Source organism: Contarinia nasturtii, unplaced genomic scaffold (assembly GCF_009176525.2).
Source record: "Contarinia nasturtii isolate CC-2019 unplaced genomic scaffold, AAFC_CNas_1.1 Cnas_scaffold_414, whole genome shotgun sequence".
Classification (NCBI taxonomy): domain Eukaryota; kingdom Metazoa; phylum Arthropoda; class Insecta; order Diptera; family Cecidomyiidae; genus Contarinia; species Contarinia nasturtii.
Window position 1 is genome coordinate 791,166 of NW_022197768.1, and position 21,564 is coordinate 812,729.

Genomic DNA, 21,564 nt, shown 5'->3' on the forward strand with positions numbered 1-21,564 from the left:
AGCTTAAATTGTTGCTAAAACGCTAAAAATATTTAAACTAATTCGTAGAATATACACAAGAAAATTTTTATTTCAACTAACACTGTACGAAATACTAACTTGAAATCATAACTAACAAATAAATTACCTTTCCTTAATGCTGCTTCTATGCGTTATGCTTTAAAATTGCGAATACACACACATTTAAAGCGGAAGAAGAGTATAGACCAACAAACAGTAGTAGACTCTATGATTTCGACTCAGATGAAAGTCTCAATCTTTTTGAGCAAGAGGCTTATTCGGTGCCAACATTTCAACCATTACCGAACTTTGGCCAATACAATGCCAATGAATTTTTGCACAGTTCACCGCATTTAAATTATCGCCGTCATTCGTCTTATTCGCACGAAGATATTCTCAACATGAAGTATCAACATGTGCCAGTCGATCCAAGATACCGTGATAATCGGCCATTTGTAAAAAGCAGCTCAAACATTTATGACAATGTTCGTCGTGATTTCATGAGCCGACGACGTAGTTCGTCATCATTGCAAGATGATGTACTTCGACCCTTTCAATTATTGCAAATGAATGAATTTTTGCGAAAAAGTAGCCCAACCATGCAACGTACACGCTCCTCCAGCCCAAATGTATCCGATAAAAGCAATTCAAATTGGAATTTAAATCCGTCGATTTTTATCGAAGAATATGATGACACCAAAGCGGAGGTAAAGTCCAACAATAGTTCAACAAATCTATCACAATTCAATGATTTTCATCAGCCCCTAAATGAAGAGAGTGTCGCACCGTTTGCCGGTTGCGATGAAATTCCATTCATCGATGATGAAAATGTCTTTATTTCCGCTCATAAAATGTCATGTGATGAAAATGTTATACCTGAAGTCAATTGTGTAGCCTGTAATGAACCTTCAGTAGTTGAAATGCCTAAGCCACCACCAATTCTACCCCCATACATGAAAAATAGAAAAACGGTCAGTTTCGATTTGGAGGTGGATGATGTCGATGTGGAAATTAGTAAATTACTACCGCCATTAACACAATTGGAAATGCAAAAGCAACGGCAACAACAACAACAGAAGCAATCAATTTATAATACAACCATGAATAAACCAAACACTTGTGATCATATAACCAATGTCATGCTCAATAAATGTGACAACAGCGATGCTGGGACCAATTCAAACTGTGCATCAAATGCTGCTAATGACACAACATGCAGAGGATTAATGCATACAAAAAATGAACCAATTTTTAAATTTTGTACCTATAAACGTTCTAATTCTAATACTAAACCTAATAATGGAACTGAAAGCTTTAAGAACATACCTTCTTTAGATAATGATAATTTTAGCGCTTATTTTTATGATGAGGAATCGAACAACGGCCAAATATTAACAAATAATAAGACTATTAGTTCAGCAATAACAATGTTCGATACAAAAGCATTTACATTAGATTTGTCCGAATTGAATTCAAATTCAACGAATTCGTCGACAACACAATACGATTCAAGTTTTGTTGGTGAAACCGAACTCAAACAATCTCATCAGAAACCGCATTATGCACCAAAAGAAAAAAAACCACAATCACCACCACCACCTCCACCACAATCCATCCAAATGCGTCCCGAGAAATTCGCTTATGTTCCATTGGACCGTCAAAAATTACAAACGTTCGGAACGAAATTGCCCAGTACGGGTAATGTGAAAGCGCTTCGAAATTATTTTGAACAACTAAAAATGCCATGTGATCGTCGATCAAAATCATCGCCAAACCTATCGAAAGATAATAATCGTAAAATGTCAACAACCGAACGACAAAAGGTATTGGATCAATTGAAAATTTGGAGTGAATTTGGAACGTCGGATGTGCAAAGTAATGATAATCATCATGATATAATAAAGTCAAATGTTATCACCGATCCAATGACACGTTCGGTGCTCAATCTAACGGTAACGGCAAAATTCGATGAACACGAGCATACATCAAAAATTCAACTAACCGAATCGGAACGATCAACCAGCGAACCAAATATTGAACGTTGTACCAGTGTGGCGTCGAACATGAATCAACGAAAAAAATTTCCAGAATCGTATATTGTACGCAAACAAAAAATTACGACCAACATTAAAACAACGGACAATTATGCAGCACAGAGTTGCCCAAATCTCATGAAATACAACAATATAATGACGACAGCAAAGGAAGACAATTCCACGTTTAACAGTAAATTAAAAGCAAGTATTTACAACAGTCCATGTCATCGATCCACATTTTTAACGCTACGAAAAATTAAACAAAACAAAAAAGTTAATAAATTGGCCAAAAATTCGAAGAGCAGCGGCTCAGCGACGTCTGGATCAAGCCATTTATGTAAAATGTCCAACGATTCAGACGGTGGAGACGAAGCAAGATGACAAAGTAGCTAATTCATTCAATTTATCATGCACACGTCAAGTCACAGTTTTTCTGTCTGTTTCTCCCTTTGTTTTTTTTTTATTCGGTGGCTTAGTTATGCATCATGTCATATTTTCAATAGCTACTTTTACATACACAATCGAAAATCGCACGCGATTTCATTCGATTTTATTTTCAGTTTCGAGTCGCATGAAAACATTTTGTTCTCTTTTTTTGTCACCACCAACCACCATCACTTTCATTTTTTATAATTGAAATCGATTTTGCTTCCGTTTTTTCGAGAACATTATCAGTAACAAACTAAGTTTTCGTATCGTTTTTTTTTTCTTTTATTTTTCAACAACGTGAATAATAAACGAATATTAATTTTTTAACATTTTTCTTTGTAAAGACAAATTCTACTAACGCTGTTAGTCTAACAGGTTGATGCAGGAGAGGAAATAAATACGTGTATTTTATTGTGTGTTTAATTGCATGACAATTTTTCTTTGTATAGCGTAGTATATATTTTGTTGTAGTTTATAAGTGATAATTTTTCTTGCATGTTAACAATACCGTTAATTATTCAGTAAATTTTGATAGTGAAGTAAAATACAATCATTAAGTCTCTTGAACATTTAACGAACATGGACATTTTATATTTTGAAATAGATAATCGTCGAATGTCAGAACGAGATCCAAAAGCAATGATGGCGCATGTACAACAATTACCCAACAGTAAATCAGTACCAGCTTTGCATCACGTTGGCAACAGCGGTAAGTAAAACATATCGAAATCAATCAATCGATACGAATTACATGAAATATGATGATATTTCTTTATCCATCGATACATAATTAGGTATTGTCAACAATAAATCTAGGAGTATACACAATTTAACTGGAAGCACAGATCAAAGCTTTTATCAAAATCTAAGTGTTTACAGAGCGCAAAATCAAAGTCAACCGAATTTGGGAGATCGGTATGTATTTTCTTAAATTTTCTTCGAATTTTTGGTTTTTATTCAATAAATCAAGAGAAATCGACATTTTCTTCTCTTCACAGCTCACAAATCCCTTCTCAATCGACAATAATTTCATCCACAAATTCTACAACGATACCATCTAATCAACAACTCTTAAGCCGTCCAGCTTCAGCCTATTTCAACACAAATAACAAAAGTAATAATACATTGCCTTCGCAGATGTCCGGTCATTACGTGCTACCATCGAACAATAATATCGGCGGAAATAATCTACTCACAAATCAATCATCATCACATACAATGAACAATCGGCCGATGAATGCATTCATGCGTGACACACAAAATCAACAAAGTCTACGAATGAATCCAATGATGGCACCATCAATGCCGAACATTGCACATTCCAGTGGTTATTCATCGAATATGACAGCCAGTCAAAGTATGCAAAATGTCAATATGATTCATCCAAATTATTATATGCAGCCGATGCAACAACAACAACAGCAGCAGCAACAACAACAACAACAACAACAACAACAACAAAATCCAAATCAAATGATGAACGCAACATTTACAAACGGCTACAACGCAGATATGCCGAAAATCCAAGAGAATGCACAAACATTGGATATGGCCGAATTGGCGCGCAGACGCCAACAACGTCAACAAGATATGGTGCCAATGTATGCATTGGATGTAAATGTTCATAATTCACAGAATTCAATGCCGAATCTATCGAGCGGTTCAATGCTATTGTCGCCCGGATCAAATCCAAATGACATGATGAACAATTTCCGAGCAAATGCAACACTAACCAAGGGACATTCATCACAATCTGGCATCAATTACATGACCAAACAACTTCCACCAACTGCACCCAAACCACAGGTAAAATCAACACAATTCAAACCAAATTCGGTGTGGAACATTTTTTTTTCTTATTCGTTTTGTTTCCATCTGTATATAGATGAATCGACAACCACAGCATACTAATGATTTATCACCTCCATTGCCACCATCGGCAACGCATCCTCTATTCAAAAATGCCAACGATCAGTCAAGAATCACCAGGTAATTAATTTTGCACCAAAATATATAAATATTGTCTTTATTTTTGATGAATAATATCATTTAAAAAAAATTGTTCAGTTCGCCAAGTATAGGTTATCAATCAGCCTATTATCCACCAACGTCACAAGTATTACCGAAAAGTTTTATTGGAACAACAACGATGAGTCCATGGGAGAGAGAAGAGCGTGAAAAAGAAATTGAATTGCGACGTGAACAGGCTCGACAATGGCGTGAACATCACATCATCGAGCTATCAAATTTACCACACCGCACACCACAACAGGAGGAACAATTAAAAACTATAATTCTTGAACGTGATTTTGAGCGTCTAGCCCAAGAGCAAGGCGATTTAGAAGAAGACAACGATACAAATTATGGCAAAGAGAATATGCAAGAAGTAATTCGACTTGCACCAAATTCGAATCAATTATCAACGCCGGTGATGAATATGAAACAGGTGGATGTTAAGACCAATGTTGTTCCACAAAATGTTGCGTATGCCGGTTCGAATGCCAATAATGATAGTATGCAAGGTCTGAATGATGGTTTACTGCAACAGCAACAGCAGCATCAGCAGCAGCAACAACAACAACATCATCATCAACAACAACAACAACAACAACAACAACAACAACTTCACCAACAGCATCTATCAGGCAGCACACAAGTTCAACAACCAAAGAGCATTTTAAAGCATAATAATGCCCGTATCGAACGAACAAGCAACAGCAATCCATCATCGCCATCAAAACAGGCAAAGTCCACAACATTTGCCGATGATCGTCAAAATAATGCCGATGCGTCCATGTCAAGTGTGGTACGCGATTTAAACAGTATGAGCTTTAATGAATCAACCACCTCAACATCCAGCTACCAAATCAAAGAAATAAGCGAAATGAACATCGATTCGCTGAATAATAGCATACATAATCCACCGCCGCCGCCCGAACGAAATTCATCATATGTTGTGATGTCACAAAAACAACAAAATTTGCGAAACAATAACCTCACCACAACAACGCTAACCAATCAAAGTGTTAAAAAAACGACCACGTCAACACTAACCACCACATTAAGCAATGATCAATTGTCATCGTCGCCATCATCATCGTCAGCAGCTTTTGGACAATTTATGATATCGAATAAAAAAACCATTACAAAAACAAATAACAATAGCATGAATGTGAGCAACGATAGTTTGAACAATAATAACGATAGCAACAACAATAGCACGAATAATGGCAATACTAGCATTTCGAACGTAAATAACAACATCAGCAACAGTAATACGAATGCAAATCATAGTGTATTAAGTAGTAATAATTTGACGTCACCGATGCCAACCAACGTTTCAAACGCATCGCTTGCCTCGATGATGGCAGCAGCAGCACGGGACAATAAACGCGTCTCATTCCATGACGATGAAAACAATTTGATCATGGGACAATCGAGTGGTGATCTAGCTGAATTGAGCATTGTACGAGAAGATCCAAATGTATGTATTTTTTTTTTTTTAAATTTATTTCAATCAAAACTATTATTTTCGTCTTTAAATTAGTTTTAATCGGTATCTTTTTCTCATTTGCAGCGATTTATTCAAGAAACATCAGCAATGCTTCAGACACCAACCACACCCGAAGGTGAATCATGGAATGCAGTTGTACAACAGACACCAGGTGTAATTGGCGCACAAGAAGTATACAGGTATGCAATTGAAAATTGAATAAAACATTGTTTTATTTGCATTTATTATAATTTTCTATTTCTCGCTCTCCCTCAAAAATGGCATTTTAATCGAATTCAATATATTTTCATTTATTTTGGCAGAGATCCATTGACGCGTCGATTGCAAGAGAAGCAACAACAACAAGAGAAGCAAAAAACTGGCGATGGTGTTCCAGAAAAGTTGTCGTTTAAAGAGAAAATGAAAATGTTTGCACTGGAATCGGGTGAAAATCAGACGCCAAAGGACAAATTGAAAATATCACGTGCTCAAAGGGATATTGATGCCGTACATTAGACAAAGACACGCATAAATTATGCAGCATTATGCCAGAGCAAAACTACTATTTCATCATCATAAATAATTTCTTTTATTCAACAAACAAATTGTACACGCATGTGAATTGTAATAATGTGACGAAATGAATTTACTGTGTCTCGATTATAATATCTCGTTCGACATTTATCCACCCCCTCCCCAAAATGGACCATTTATTACAAATATATATATATACACATAATAGGTTGCGTATTTTTTAGACTTTAAACACTTTCCAATTCAATAAATTTATTAAACGTTAGATGAAAAGTAAAGAAAAAGCATAACTAAAACGAAAGGTGACCTTTGAAGTGAAGCAAATTAAAATTAAAAACAAATTATAAACGTAAAAAATTAGTAACAATATGAAGATCTATTTAACAAAAAAAAAGAACAAATCACTTATGACAAAAATTATTAAATGTGTTTTAGAGTAGTATACAGTATATTGCACAAGAGATTAAAAGTTTTGAAATTAAAATCATCTTAATATATTAATCAGGAATTCCTGTTTCACAACAAAAAAAAAAAATTAAGAAAAAAATATTGAAAAATATTCAGAGTATTTTTTTAAATTGTTTAAAAATGGAATACATGTAAAATCATATCTATAAATGAAAACAATTGTAACACACCGACTACCTTTGAAAAATCCAAGCACACATAAATGCATAAACTTTATAAAATTCTAATAAAATATACAAGAGAGAATGAAACTCAATTTTAAATGTGAACAATTAAAGCGATGATGATAACAAATGAAAATCAAAATATTCTCTATATTTGTTGAGTTACAGTTTTTTGTTTTTTTTTTTTCTACCCCAATCAAATTCTTATTGAACAAAAAGCCCAAAATTTTAGTTATTGTTTTGTGCAAAATTTAAAATTCGTTTTTATTTTTAGTTTCACTGAAAAAATGTTAAAACGTATGTCAAATTTTACCAAAAAAAAAAATTGAAAGGAAGAAAGAAAAGTAGGTGCGTGCGCACATGCACGACTATACTGTAGATAAATTGAATTATTTAAACGTTAGCCGCCCTTGTCTTTTTGAATTAATATTGTCACTCATTATCTGAATATTTTAACGTTTTAAGAGAGGAAATGAGAGGGACAGAGAAAAAAAGAACAATTGAATAGTGATATGGCATGAATTATTTTAAAGATGATATGGGCAAGAATAAGGATTTGACATTTCTAATGGGAACACAATTTATATGAATAAATAATATAATTGAATAAAACAAATTAGAGTATATATATAATATATAATTGTATATGCTCACTTCAGAGACTCAACATAGGATACAAATTATTTTGACTACAACATCCATATGTGTAAATTTGGATTTGAATTTAGTAAATTTGTATGGTATGTTAATGCTCCAAAGTGGCCCAGTAGCTTGATTTCTATTTTAAAAATTGAAAACAAAAAGCAAAAATCATCATATAACAAATATATCATTCGTATTATAAGCATTTAGAAATTAAAAGAACAGATAAAATGTGAAATGCAAAAGATTTTTTTTTTTTTTTCAAATATTATTATTATAATAATTATTTGGTGAAAACGAAAGGGAAAAAACGGCAAAAAGAACTATGAATGTTCAAGAAATTTAGTACCGGCAAGAGAAATAAATATGGACAACGATTGTGCGCAACAAATCATTAAATAAATTGCGCATTTTGAATAATCAAGCCATAGCCGTTTGCCACACATTCATGTGTTTTAATATGTTTACCATCCCGTCTTTGATATGTGAATATTGAACTTATTAAAGAGTGAAACATCGTTAAATTCCAATCAAGAAAACGTAAAGCATTTAGCATTCAACATAAACTTGTTTCGTTTTCTAAACATGTATACAGATAGTATATATATATATAAATATATATTTTTAATTTTTTGAAATAATTTTATCCATTTTTTTTATACATACACACATTTTTTTTTTTTGCTTAACCATTAGACATTCTTTTTTCTCTTAATAAATAAGTGCGTTCGAATAAAGAAGAACAGAGTATCATTAAATATGTAGAAATGAACAGCAAAAAAAAAGAGTCGATTTGATTTTATTTTTAAACTGAAAGAAAATGAGAAAATGGAAATATTGTGATCAATGCAAACTTAATGAACACGAAACGTAGCTAATTAGCATCTTTCATAAAAATTGTATACGGTCAGTTGGTGGCAGGGTCAAATTCATTAAAATAGGTAAGTTTCTAACGAAAAACCGATTCCATATTAATTGACTTTTTTGGTTTTTCTACGAATTTTTCTTAGATAAAGCCTACTATTCTATGTGTTTTGTGTGCCGCTTTGGAATTGGAATATGGTCTTTTCGTATTTTTCGATCGTTTGCTTTGTATATGTTTCTTCTTTCAATTTATGACCTGCAGTCATGGAATTTCATCTCTTTCTTTTTAGGAAAACAAAACTTTTAAAGTTCAACAAAACTCTTATCTTTGAACCACAATCCCTTGATTTATCTCGATTTCATACAAAGTCAAAATGTATGTGGATATTCTTGGCTTGTTCCATTACGTCCCATTCTGTTCGATTTGTCATTCAAATTGCATCGCATATCACAAAATATCAACAATTTTTTTTTTGCGGCGTGTGTATGTTTCAAGTCGAATTCGTCATCGCATAATAATCATTTGTGCCAAAGTGCGAATAATTAAACAAAAAAAAAAAAAAACAGAAGAATCTCACGTTTTTTGAGTCGAAATGAGGACTATTACATTCTTCTCTTTGAGTGAATACTTTGATGAGTTCTTTCAGTTTTAGTCATCATAATTTATGTAAATGCATTTCTCTTTCTCTCTCTCTCTCTCGTCGTGCCATAAACTTGAGAGACAGGTTCAAAGAAACCATATTTATTGCCCAAACTTTTTTTGCTTTTACATCATGTAATTTTCAATACCGATTTGTCTCTTTGCTTAATGATTCGTCACCAAAATTATTGAGAAATAATTGAAATATGTCGACAGTTTATAATAACTTTCAAAAGCGAAATAAACGACGAACAGAATCGAAAGAAATACTATACTAAATGCGATACGTCAATTTGTGACGACATTTATGGTAGACTGTTGTTGTTTGTTTCTCGACGGAATTTTTTTTTAAATCATTTTCATAATAACATGAACTTTGCCATGAATTACTTATAAATGCGTACATGTCGTTCGTGGTCGCATCGAAAATATCATCGTATTATTCAAATTGCCTGGGCAGTTGTGTGCCACACCGATCATTTCGATGACGGGAAAAGTCATTAAATAAAAATAAAGTGGTCGTAGACTTTTTTAATCTTCAAAACTGTTTAACATATAAGTAGCCAAGCGATTAATATTTATTTTTTTTCAATAGTGAATAAATGCATCGATTAAAATTTGGAGCGTGGCCGAACGAAAGCACAGAGCAAAAAGAAGAAGATTGTCTTTGCACAGTGCACATAAAACTTGAAACTTCTTTCCTTCTTTTTTTTATTATAGCATCAATGCCATTTGAATACGGTCGGTAGTTCTGCAATGAAAATTACATATATTTGCTTTTGCTTTTGCTTGCTTTTGGTCTTTTGCTCTTCCCATTCTCTTCGTTTCATTTTCATGTCTTATCAATGCGGTATATTTATTTTCGTGAATTTTACGAAATTAAAAATATTCGCATCAAAAGTTCAATAGACTTTTTAATTTTATATGCACCAAAATAGAGATGAATATATTATCAAGTGGGCTCCACTTCAAATGAATGAAACGAGTGTTGATGTTGATAAGGATTTTTATCAACTTTTCAAAATATTCGTCCTTGGCATTGCATGAAATATGCGGCATTCAAAACAAGTTGGAAAATGCACCCATCATATTATCACCTCCGATTGTCTCGCCCAATCAATCGATAGGGGAACAAATGTTTCAGCATTAGATATTTAATTTAAACGAAATGTAACTAAACGAATTTCAAAAGAGAAGAAAGAAATAATTTAATTATATTTTCGATCTTTGGTGCGGTGTGTGTTGTTTTTTCTTCTTCTTTCTTTCATTCATTTTCTCATCTCTCTTTCACTTTTTCTCCCCATTTCGTTTTCTTTGCGCTTTGTGCAAGTACATTTGAAACTGTCTCACAAGTCCAACAGAATGCTCACACGATCACCCGTATATCTCAATGCCGATGTAACATCAGTTCGTCTCTTTCGCGCATGTTGTTTTAGTCTCGTTGCTTTTCAAAAAGTCGTCTCGTCTTTCAATGGGCGAATTGTTGGCCTCTCAATGCCTTTATATTTCTGCATAAAATTGACAAATACTTTAACGAGAGTGAGACAACTGCTGGTGCGTCAAATCAATTGTACAGTGTGTGCATGAACGGTGCCGCTCGACTGAAGACCGAATGTCATAATGGCTGTATGTTCGAATATCATTGGAGCAACTGAAACAGAATAAGCAAAAGAGGAGAAAAAAACAACAAATCGGTTCAAACACTTTCGTAACTGCAGTCGAGGCGCAGAGCCCGAGAAGTATACAACACACAATTGAGCTCGTTGGCTCAGCTGTTTTTCTGTCTTTGATTTATTTTTTTGTGATAGTTAGAGTTATAAAATACAATCCAAACCAATTTGAGAAGAACAAGAAAAAACACACACACGCGGAGAGAGACACTTGCAAACAGTTCGCGCATAATTCCTTTCGGTTTTTGTTTCTCTATCTCTCGCTGTATCGGTTTTCTATGTTCAATACGAAAAACATTTCCAGTTTCGTTTTCTTTTTTCGTTATTGAAAAACACCCAACACATAAATTAGAAACCGTAGAATCGACCACAGTATTGAATTAGTTGAAATCGGGCAACCAAAAAAAGTACAGATACCGAAAAGAAAAGGCAGCAGTTTAAGTTTTTTATGTGAAACCGACATCAAAAGACTATCGCTACCACACTCAATACGGAATAGTGACCAAATAATTACGAGTAAAAACTGTTTCATATTTTCCGGGAGATATAAAAAATAATATAGACGAAGAAAGTATTTAGAACAACACAAATTCTAACAACAAAAATTATGTTGAATTTGATCCTGAAGACTGAGAGTTTGTGAATGAAAATTACGATCAAATTGTGCGTGTTTTTGAAATTTGTGCACCATCGCAAATTGTATTCATATAAATGGATTCATTTCTTTGCTGATTTGGATGATTAAAAGACTGAGTTCTTGCAGCCACTACCCCTTTTGTATATGTTATACGTATTTATATGTAATAGACGAACATAAATATAAGTGAATTATATTTCATAGTTTTTCATTTCATCGATTTTGCATAAATGTTCCTGACATAAAGAAAGAATATAAAGCAACAACAAAAATAATAATACGAAAAAACAACAACCACAACCACCACCACAACCACATCCATAACAATCTACCAAGAATTATATATATTGTGTTTGAGTGCTTCAATGGCATTTCTTCAAAACAGTTTTAAATACATCAAGTAAAGCAGCTTACAAAAGAATTATGACCAAAATCGCGCTGCAGAACGTAGCGTCAAAGTATTGTATGTGTGTGATACATTGAAAATTAATCAGAATAATACATTTTAAGTAAAAGAGCAAAAAAAAAGAGTACATAAAACATAAGAAAAAAAGAGCATGTTTAAATTGGCTTCTGAAAATCTATTGCTAAATAGATAAACACGACCAACATTCAACAGAAAAACCCGACGCGAAAAAAGGAGAAAAAAAAATCGCTGAATGTACGACAAGTAAAGAAAAAAATAATAATCGAAACAAAACCAATCGAAAAAGAAAAGAGCATTACTTGAAGTTTACATATTCCAACGTGAAATGTGCCAATTATTTAATAATTTTACATGTAATTTAAACAAAAATATTTAGTTGATTTTAGTGAAGAAAAAAAAAGAAAAGAAGGAGTTAAAATTGAAGAGAAAAAAATAGTGTTTTTGAGAAGAAAAAACGAGCTGAATCGATATAATTGTCTATTACAACATACCAAAAATATTTAACAAAAAAAAAAAGAATATAAAAAGGGCAATTACGTTCACGAGACAAAATAAGAATTTGTTTTTCATTAGTGTGAAACGATACGCGGCGTGAAATCGGTGAGATCAATTCTTTGCGAACGAAAAACAAAGAAACACAGAAAGAAAGTAATCAAATAAAATACACATAAAAATTAACCAAAATCGAAAGCTGTGAATTTTTCTGGATGTTGCCGTGCCATTGGTGCGAGAAAACGAGATAACAAAAAAAAAATTTCTAGTAAAAACAAGAAATAAATTGTGTGCACGAAACAAGTGCGGATGCATATATAGTCGCGTAATAGATCTGTTATTAAATTGAAGATATTTTGTAAGATGGCAATGACGGCATGCTATTCAAATTATGGCCTTTTGGGTGCGGTGTCACAACGTCAACGGCAACAGCATCAATCGCATCAACAGGCCCAACTCTCGACACAGCCAACACAATTGATCCCAATTCCGCAACCGTCGAGACTACAATCGGCACAAGTTCCACAAAAAGACTTTAGCGTTCCATTGCATGTTGATTGCAGCGTAGAATATGAGTTACCAAATCAAGCCAAACCACCGCCCGGTGCACGCGTCGAACCGCTACTATTGATGATACATCCATGCTATTTTCGTAAAATAGAAAGCGAACAACGTCGCAGCCCATTTATAAATAATATGCCCAATTCGTCGTCACGAAATTCAACTCAAAGTCGACGAAGTAGCCGAAATTCACAACAAATTACACAAACATCAACGTCGTATACATCGGCGGCCCAACAAAGTCAATCGCTGCAACATAATCCAAATTCAAATCATAATCATAATCACAGCCACAATAGCCATAGCCATAGCCAACATACACACAATCATCATTCTCAGTCGATGGAACGCCAAAAACTAGAACAAAATCCACAAATCCACCAACGTTCGTTGTCACAACAGGCAACACAACAACAAAAAATGTCTCAGATGTCGCAACAGGCGTATTATCCAGCCAATAGCAACAACAATAATCCATCTAGTATCAATAATGCAAATACCAACAATACAAATAGCAATGATAGTTCGCTTGCTGACATCCGGCTGTGCTTAGATAATTGGGAACATAGTCAAATGGCGGCCATTCCAAGGGACTTTCAAGCTGGCCTGCCCGACGCCACACCAAACAATACCTATCGTGACGACAAATTGAACGCGTTGAATGGAAAATATCGGCAATATTTACGTTCACATCGATTGCATCCATATTTGATGGCATCTGCCACTGCTTTTCCTCAACTCACATCATCCGTTTTCCACTGAATATTCAATGGTGAATTGCATAATTGAAGGACTGCTCAACGACGATGACGTACACACAACATCATACATGCACATCATCTCACATCGTTTTCATCTGTTTTTTTTTTTTGCTGAACATCCGAGCTGCACTCCTGATGCAATGAAGGCATACAACACTCCAGGTGATGTATAGTATCTGCTGACAGCAATCTACATTCGAGGCATTCAAAATTCTGAAATTGAGGTAACAATCGAACATACAGAGCAACAAACTGAATAACTCACAAATAAAAAAATATAGACATACACACAGTTTCTTAACAAAAATAAAAAAGAAATAGAAGTAAAAACAAAATGTGTGACAGAAAATAAAAGTAACAAAAACAAAAATGCAGGATTCTAGAAATATTTAAACAAATCGAATGTGAGGGTTATTTGCAATGCCCCGCGATAACGAATAGATAACAACAATAAAAAAAAACAACAAATACGTGTATATTTTATGAATGGCAACTCAAGAAACGATTTAACTAAACAGAAGAAACGAAAAATAAAGTCGCAAATGTGAAATTAGAACATGTAAATTGCATATAGTTAAATAGCAATCGATAATGTTTTGTAAAGCCAATGTATGAACATTGTGCTGTAATTACCGATGATTTACATATTGTTCCACATACACACACAAAGACATACACTCATTCGCAATTGTTCATTTCAAAATACCATTCACTAATAACGTATTATATTCAGCAAAATCAAATGATCAAACTGACATTCCTTCCTGATTGCAACAGAGCAGCAAAAACAAAAACATACATTTGATAGCAAAACAAAACGAAAAAAAAAAATTTAAGCGAAAAAAAGCAAATAGTTAAAAAAAATAGAGAAAAAAAAGCGTTCTAATGTGGTGTAATGCGTTTACGTTTTAATGTGAGTATAATCAGCTTTGAAAAGTAGGCAGCTTACCTAAGATTGAATATTTAATTGATAAAATCTACTACTCTAGCCTATAGTGAAATGATATTTACTATCAGTTTAAGAGAAATCGTGAATGCAGTAGTTAGTGCCCTTGCGCCATCGACATTTCTTTCTCAGAAATAAACACATACACAAATTCCATAAATGTATTCGATGGACGATGGGGCTGTAAAATGAATCTAAAGAGCAGTCAAAATCATGTTCTTATTTCTTTTTTGTTTCTTTTATGATTTTGTTTTTAATTTTTCTTTAATCCTCGTAGTTCTTTTTCTTTTATTTGTTTGTTCGTTTTTTAAATGTGAAGAGCATCAATAAAACCCAAATACATATACTGAAATAAGCAAATTATATTTTAAAGACGTATTTGAAACGAAGCATTTGTACATTTATCTAGTAGAAGAAAATGAAGAATGAAAAGAAAATGCTGACCAAACGTCAATCAACTAGAAGAGGAAAGCAAAAATTGTTTTTTTTAGTTACAAGAACCCACACATAATTTTTGTTTTGATTCAGTTTTTTATTCTTGTATTTATCTGTGTTTTATATACCAGTAAATTTATGGAAAGAAAATTAAAAACCAATGCATGCAATAATAAGCATTATACAGACACAATCTGAAAAAAGAACTATTAAACAAATAGAGAAGGCAAGCAAGGAAATAAAAACCAGCAAAAAAAATGAGATAAAAAACAATGAATTGAAATTTTTAAAAACAAAAAAAAAGCAGTACACTTCAAAAACCGAGATGAAACACCAAAATCTACAGTGAACTCAAAATCAGCGGACCACCTTTTGTCCCCGAGCCATTTGATTTTTACACACATTCACACGCATACAATAACAGTGTGAGTGTGTATGCGAATCAAATTGAACAATTGAACTACATTGTGGTCCGCAAACATAATTAAATCGAAAAACTCTTCTTTTATTATTATTTTTTTAAAAAGTTTTTGCATTGCCAACAATTGTGTTCGAATTTATTGAAAACTTTGTTATCTCGTAGTAAATTATGTGTGGCAATATATTCAAGAATATATTATAGCGATCAAAATATACTAATTAAAAGAAGCTCAGCACACAGCATTGCGGTGTATTGTTGCAATATTGGCATTATGTAAATGTTTTTGTTGCAGCAGTGATGGATGCGGTAGTGGTGGTAGCGTCGTTCCGGCTCCATTCTAAGAAGGGCCAGCTCTGATTGGTCTGCTAGGCAAGAGTTCACTGTAGAATATATGAAAAATTATATATATATATATGAAAAAAACCAACCATCATATGCTTAAAAAAAGTTTAAAGTAACAAAAAAAAAAAACAAAAAACAGCAAACATTAAACACAAAATGGAAAGGATGAAAGAAAAACCATACATACACAAAACTTTGAGCAACACTGCGTTGCATTTAAATGTGATATTAGATTTATTTCAACTAATAACAAATGAAAAGAAACAAAGCAAAATTATTAAAATATTGCTATTACAACAAAAAAAAAACAACAACAACATTATAATAAAAATAACTAATACATAAAAGTTCTAGGCATATAACACAAAATAAAGAAAAACAGAAAATAATAAAAAATTGAAACCATCATCAAGGCAATACAACTCAGTATGATTGATGAAAATTCAACCGCAACCACAATTCAAATTTGACAACAACAAGAAAGAGAAAAAAAAGCATCAAAACACACTCACACACATATACATATAGAAAATACAAGAGAACTTAGAAAGCGATTTGTAGAAATTTATATAAATATATCGTTTAAATCAAAAAAAAAAAAGAATAAAGAAAATCATAATTGAACTAAAAATTATAAATAGCGACTTGACGTGAATGTGTTTTCTTTTTCTTAGCTTCTGCTGGATCCGTTTTCAGATTGCCATTCGTCTAGATTCTTTTTTTTTCAGCTATCTCATTTAAAAAAAAAAACTATTCCTTCTGATTTAGCTGCTCGTTTATATGGTCAATTCTCAGATATTGGCAAGAATGAAAACTAGTAGATAGCTTTCGATGATTAGGCAATTGTGAGATTAAAAAAAAACGAATGAAATTGGTATTCCTATGTCACATAGATACACTGGGAATGAAGTATCCCATTGGTTATTATATATATGCTTTGACAAAACGACGACGGTAAATGCTGCAACTAATTTGCCGTCGGCTGTGCTATTCGTTGTCGTTAACATCTATCGTGTATCGTTGACAAAAATATTTCCGAGAGAAAGAGACTTCAAACAGAAAAGCGAAACACAAGATAACGAGAGAGACAGACAAAAAATAACGCGCACAGAAGCTCAGCGCGAATGACAAAAAAAAAGAAGATTTATTCAACCAGAGAGACAGAAGCATTTTAAAATGTGTGCGCTTTTTTTCTCTGTTTCAACAAAACGATTTCTGCTTTTATTTGTTACAACATTTTAAATTGAAATGATCTGCATTGTTTTGCAACAAAAAAAAAAAAGTTTTTTGATTGCTTTACACCAATCATTTCTGTGTATCGAAATTGAGCAGAAAACGGATACATCACAAAGTGAAAGACAAAGATGGAAAACGATTTTTGGTACAAATGGAAAATAAACCACGATTAAGTGTGTTGGTCGTTGGTGCATGTTTCTCTCTCTCTCTCTCTCTCTCTCTCTCTTTCTTTCGTTCCATCGCTCGCCTTCGATCTTTCGGGAATGTGTATAAAATAAAAAATCATTGTAAGGTCGTTGCTTAGTTCGGAATAGCGAATAATTGCGTTCAAAATTCATTATACGTACAAAAACCTTTTTTTTCGTTTTGCCTCCATCGTCCAATGTATTGCCAAAAATGTACACACTTGAACTAAACAGAGAGACCAGGGACGAGAGAAGGCAAAGGAGAGTAAGAGAATGTGCGCGGCAGGAAACCGACAAATACTGCAAAGACAAATAACTAAATTCACAGTTTCGATGCAAGTGAAAACAGTGGAAAAATGAAGAGAGGAAGAAGGGAAAAAATTAACGAATCCCAACCAAAATGAAAACTCCAGCCGTAACCAAATAAAGTGCAAAAATTGAAATCTAGCACTTAATATCCAAAACTGCAATTATATGTGGATAGTGTTCCCTTTCTCTCTCTCTCTCTCTCTCTCTCTCTCTCTCTCTCTCTCTCTCTCTCTCTCTCTCTCTCTCTCTCTCTTTGAATAATATTTGTGCCGAATGTCTCGTAAGACTAGCAGAAATCGTTAGAAAGAGAATTAACAAAAATCCAAACAATTTTTATTACAGTGGCATGGTAGGAAATAATATTATTTGAATGGTTTATGAAACACAAAGAGAGCTTTACATGCACATTCAACACACCACGCGAGCAAAGTATTGGGGTTCAAGAAAAAAAATGAACAAAATGCTATTAATTGCATCTCTGGTGATGCAAAGCAGAAGCGACAATATTACCAACAATAAAATGTACATCACGTCTAAACAATAATTTTCCACCAGCAGCCAAAGTGTAGATTGAAAGCGCACCAAAATCAGAAAGAGACCGAAAATCATACGACCAAAGACATGCGACACGAGCATTTAAAGTGCCAAAACGAGACAGACGGCCAACAAGAATTCACAAAAAAAGTGTTTTTACTGAACATTAAAAACGAAAACGGTTGTGTGTGTGTGTTTTTTTTTTGCCATTCGATACATAGTTACGACAGACTGACATCAAAAACGATTGCTATCAGAATTTTAGAATTCAATGTGAACAATAGTGATATTTCAGTGTGCATGAGATTCGGCGCATAGAGCTGAATATGTACGCCGGGCGTGGTACAGCTGTTTTTACACTGAATGGCACATACCGATTTTCATCATCGCATCATCGTCATATGCTCTTTTTAAAATACGATTCGAACGAAGTAAATTGCAACCAAGAGACTTCGGTGAAATATACAGAGAAAGTGAGAGAACGAGAGTGGCCGTTAAGCATCGCACCGCAGCGCATCGTGTTTCCAGCACACACACAAAACCGAAAACCAAAAAAAAGGGGAGTAAAGATAAATGGATTATTTGTCAGAATTAACAACGAAAAATACTTTTTTTTTGGCCTTCAACAGCGTTGTGCTTGTAATGCTGATGCATATGATGTGTGCACATTTATATGTGCTTATGTGTCACATTTGGTAGGCAGTTTTGTGAACGCTTATCACTTATTATATATAATTTCATTTATGACTTATTTTTCACGCACCAATCCAACAAAAAAAACACACACATGCACACATAAATGGGAGCGGACACGAGCGTACCATTCTCTGGCTAAGAGTACCAAGACACAAAAGCCGCAAAACGCACATGCAATTTTTCTTGAATATTTCAACTCACTTATAATTGGATATCGTTATAAAATATTTATCAGCGTGAAAAGTATACGAAATTGTTGGAACGAATTATATATGTGCGTGCGTGAATGTGACACATTTATCTATTTCGTCCTCAAAACTATAAATGAAAGAAAAACAAAACAGAACCGAGAGAAGAAGAAGGAGAAAAAAAAACGACGAAGAACAATGTAGGCGACAATAAGCATTAACGATGTGTCTTTGAGTCCGACTATTTAAAAGTGTCTGCCTTTATTTTGCCTTTGCTTTGTTCACAAACTTTGTTTTTTGTTTCTTTTTTTTTAAACGAAGAAACTTAACAATAGACTAAATTAATTCAATGAGACAATCGAATCGAAAATGTTTCGAGAGAAAAAAATTCTATACTTTTTCAAAGTTGACAGCGCATTCTGGCTCTTCTTTTAAATGCGTCAACAAGTTATTAGGGTAAAGGAGAAAATAAGAATTGCGACCAATTGAATGCATATGTTGCATTGACTCGAATCAAATTCAAAACGCGTTGAAAGGGCCCAAACCACAATTTAACTTCAAGGTGGTGGATGCCTTGATTTCAAATTGATAGATGGCTGTGTTTTTTTTCTCGTTATTCATAATGCTGACGCTCAATTCGAGGTAATCAAATTTAATTAAAGCCAATTGCATGTAAGATGGCACAACGAATGAATGAACAAAATATTGACTGAAAGTAACTAACGCACTCAAATGAAAGCAAAACACATTTATGATCCACACGATATAAAAAAAAATCAAATAAAAAAAGCGATACTAAAGCTCCGATTGTTTGCGAAACATGTGAATTTCAAATAAGCCAATTTAACAAAATAGTTTGTTATGCTTTAGCCATATTGCAAATGTACCAATTGTTATTTTGTTGATAAAATTCTATAAAACTTCGATTCAATTGTGATGATGGAGAAATATGCACTAAACGGTTGTCCTATCGTTTCGAACAATGTCGACATTATCAAACCGAAACAAGAGTCAAGTGTTAAGTTACAATGAACCATCATTGAGTGTGTAAGAAACTCGGTGTGGACTCCCTTCAATCTAATCATACAAAGCAGCGAGTTTGATACATTTACAATACAATGAAAGATAATTCGCACTTAAAGCATAAAAACACACGGCATGATTTCATGTATGACATTGATGAAAATGGCCACATAGCGAGTGTGATATTTATCCAGAGAATTTCGTTTAATGTTTTTGCGCCATGGGTTTTTCCACTCTGTGTGTGTATGCACTGTTTTCAGCGTGTAATTATCCAATTTTTTTTTTCATTTGATAAATACCAAATGAATTCATATGCAATATTATTAAATACATTGTATATTTGACCGCAAAATGTGAGAAACGCTAAATATAGATTAATTTTCGTACATTCGTTAGGTTGATTCTCTGTTTTACTCGCCAATGTTTCTATCTCCATTTCATTTTTGGTGATTTTCATTTTCAAAACCATGCGCAAAATTTTATTTACATTTCCCATTTTATGATGAGATGGCAATCCAAAGCAGGCGAAGCGAAATGATGTTGTTCGCATCTACTCGCGATGCTCACATCGTACACAAGCACACACACACACACACACACACACACAAACATCATCTATCTAGCCATGGATAATAATATGTTTTAGTGAATGGATCGGCCATGCAAATGCTACAAAATTTATACATCAATCTCCGTCCATATGGACTATTTATGCCATAAACTCAATTGCTCTACATTGCACTTATCAGCTTCCATCTTATGAGAAACTATTAAGGATGACGTATAAGGACGCTACCATAAAAACTAATGCTTATGAAAGCAATAGAGCGAATGACGCAGAGAGAGAGAGAGAGAGAGAGAGAGAGAGACAGATAGAAAGAAAGAGAGAAAAGAAATGAGAGCAAATCAACTAAGTATCTTGGAGCTGTTAAAAACAGATGCAGAAACTCAACGTAAATTTAGTTCATACATGTTCGTTTGAGAATATTGTGAAAACCCGCCCAAAACAGACGAGTGAGAGACTAAACGAGCGAAGAAGAAAAAAATCGGGCTACAATTTTTTTTAACATACTTTTCAGTTTAGAATGAGTTTAAATATTTGAAATGTCATACAGGTCGAAACGATTTCATATCGATTAAATCTTGAAGCGCTGAGGGACCGGCGCAGATTTGAACAGAAACATACATACAAAAAAAAAACGCACAACTGAAACATACAAAAAACTACATGATACGGGCGTTTGTATTATTTGGTTAACAATTAAAATGATACTTCATTCCCTCGAACCGGGTTTCCACGTTATTTATTAGATTAAATTTCACAAGAAATCTGGGTGTCTAAGTCTTCTTTTTTTTATTTTCGTTTGAACAAAAATAAACAAAAGAGGAGGAAAAAACAAAAATTCCAAACGCGTCGACAGATTATTGTAT

At 33.5% G+C, this 21,564-nt stretch overlaps 2 protein-coding genes across 7 annotated transcripts in view; both read left to right on the forward strand.

Annotated features, from left to right (window-relative positions):
* The window catches only part of LOC116338576 (afadin), a 41,178-nt gene extending 32,771 nt beyond the window's left edge, over nt 1-8,407 (forward strand). For all 6 annotated transcript variants that reach the window (XM_031763933.1, XM_031763932.1, XM_031763934.1 and 3 more), the window contains 7 exons: nt 3,070-3,174; nt 3,260-3,380; nt 3,464-4,271; nt 4,351-4,454; nt 4,533-5,949; nt 6,043-6,158; nt 6,282-8,407. In XM_031763933.1, coding sequence (XP_031619793.1) covers nt 3,070-3,174; nt 3,260-3,380; nt 3,464-4,271; nt 4,351-4,454; nt 4,533-5,949; nt 6,043-6,158; nt 6,282-6,474 — 2,864 coding nt within the window. In that variant the 3' untranslated portion in view covers nt 6,475-8,407. The remainder of the gene's footprint in view (nt 1-3,069; nt 3,175-3,259; nt 3,381-3,463; nt 4,272-4,350; nt 4,455-4,532; nt 5,950-6,042; nt 6,159-6,281) is intronic.
* A 2,591-nt stretch (nt 8,408-10,998) lies between these two features.
* LOC116338577 (centrosomal and chromosomal factor) lies at nt 10,999-16,270 on the forward strand. The gene has a single exon (XM_031763938.1). It carries the CDS (start codon nt 12,860-12,862, stop codon nt 13,817-13,819), a length of 960 nt encoding a protein of 319 aa, XP_031619798.1. The 5' UTR covers nt 10,999-12,859; the 3' UTR covers nt 13,820-16,270.
* The last annotated feature ends 5,294 nt before the right edge of the window (nt 16,271-21,564 follow it).

Bases quoted from the DNA above. Each gene is read 5' to 3' on its own strand.
- LOC116338577 (XM_031763938.1), top strand. From the start codon at position 12,860: ATGGCAATGACGGCATGCTATTCAAATTATGGCCTTTTGGGTGCGGTG.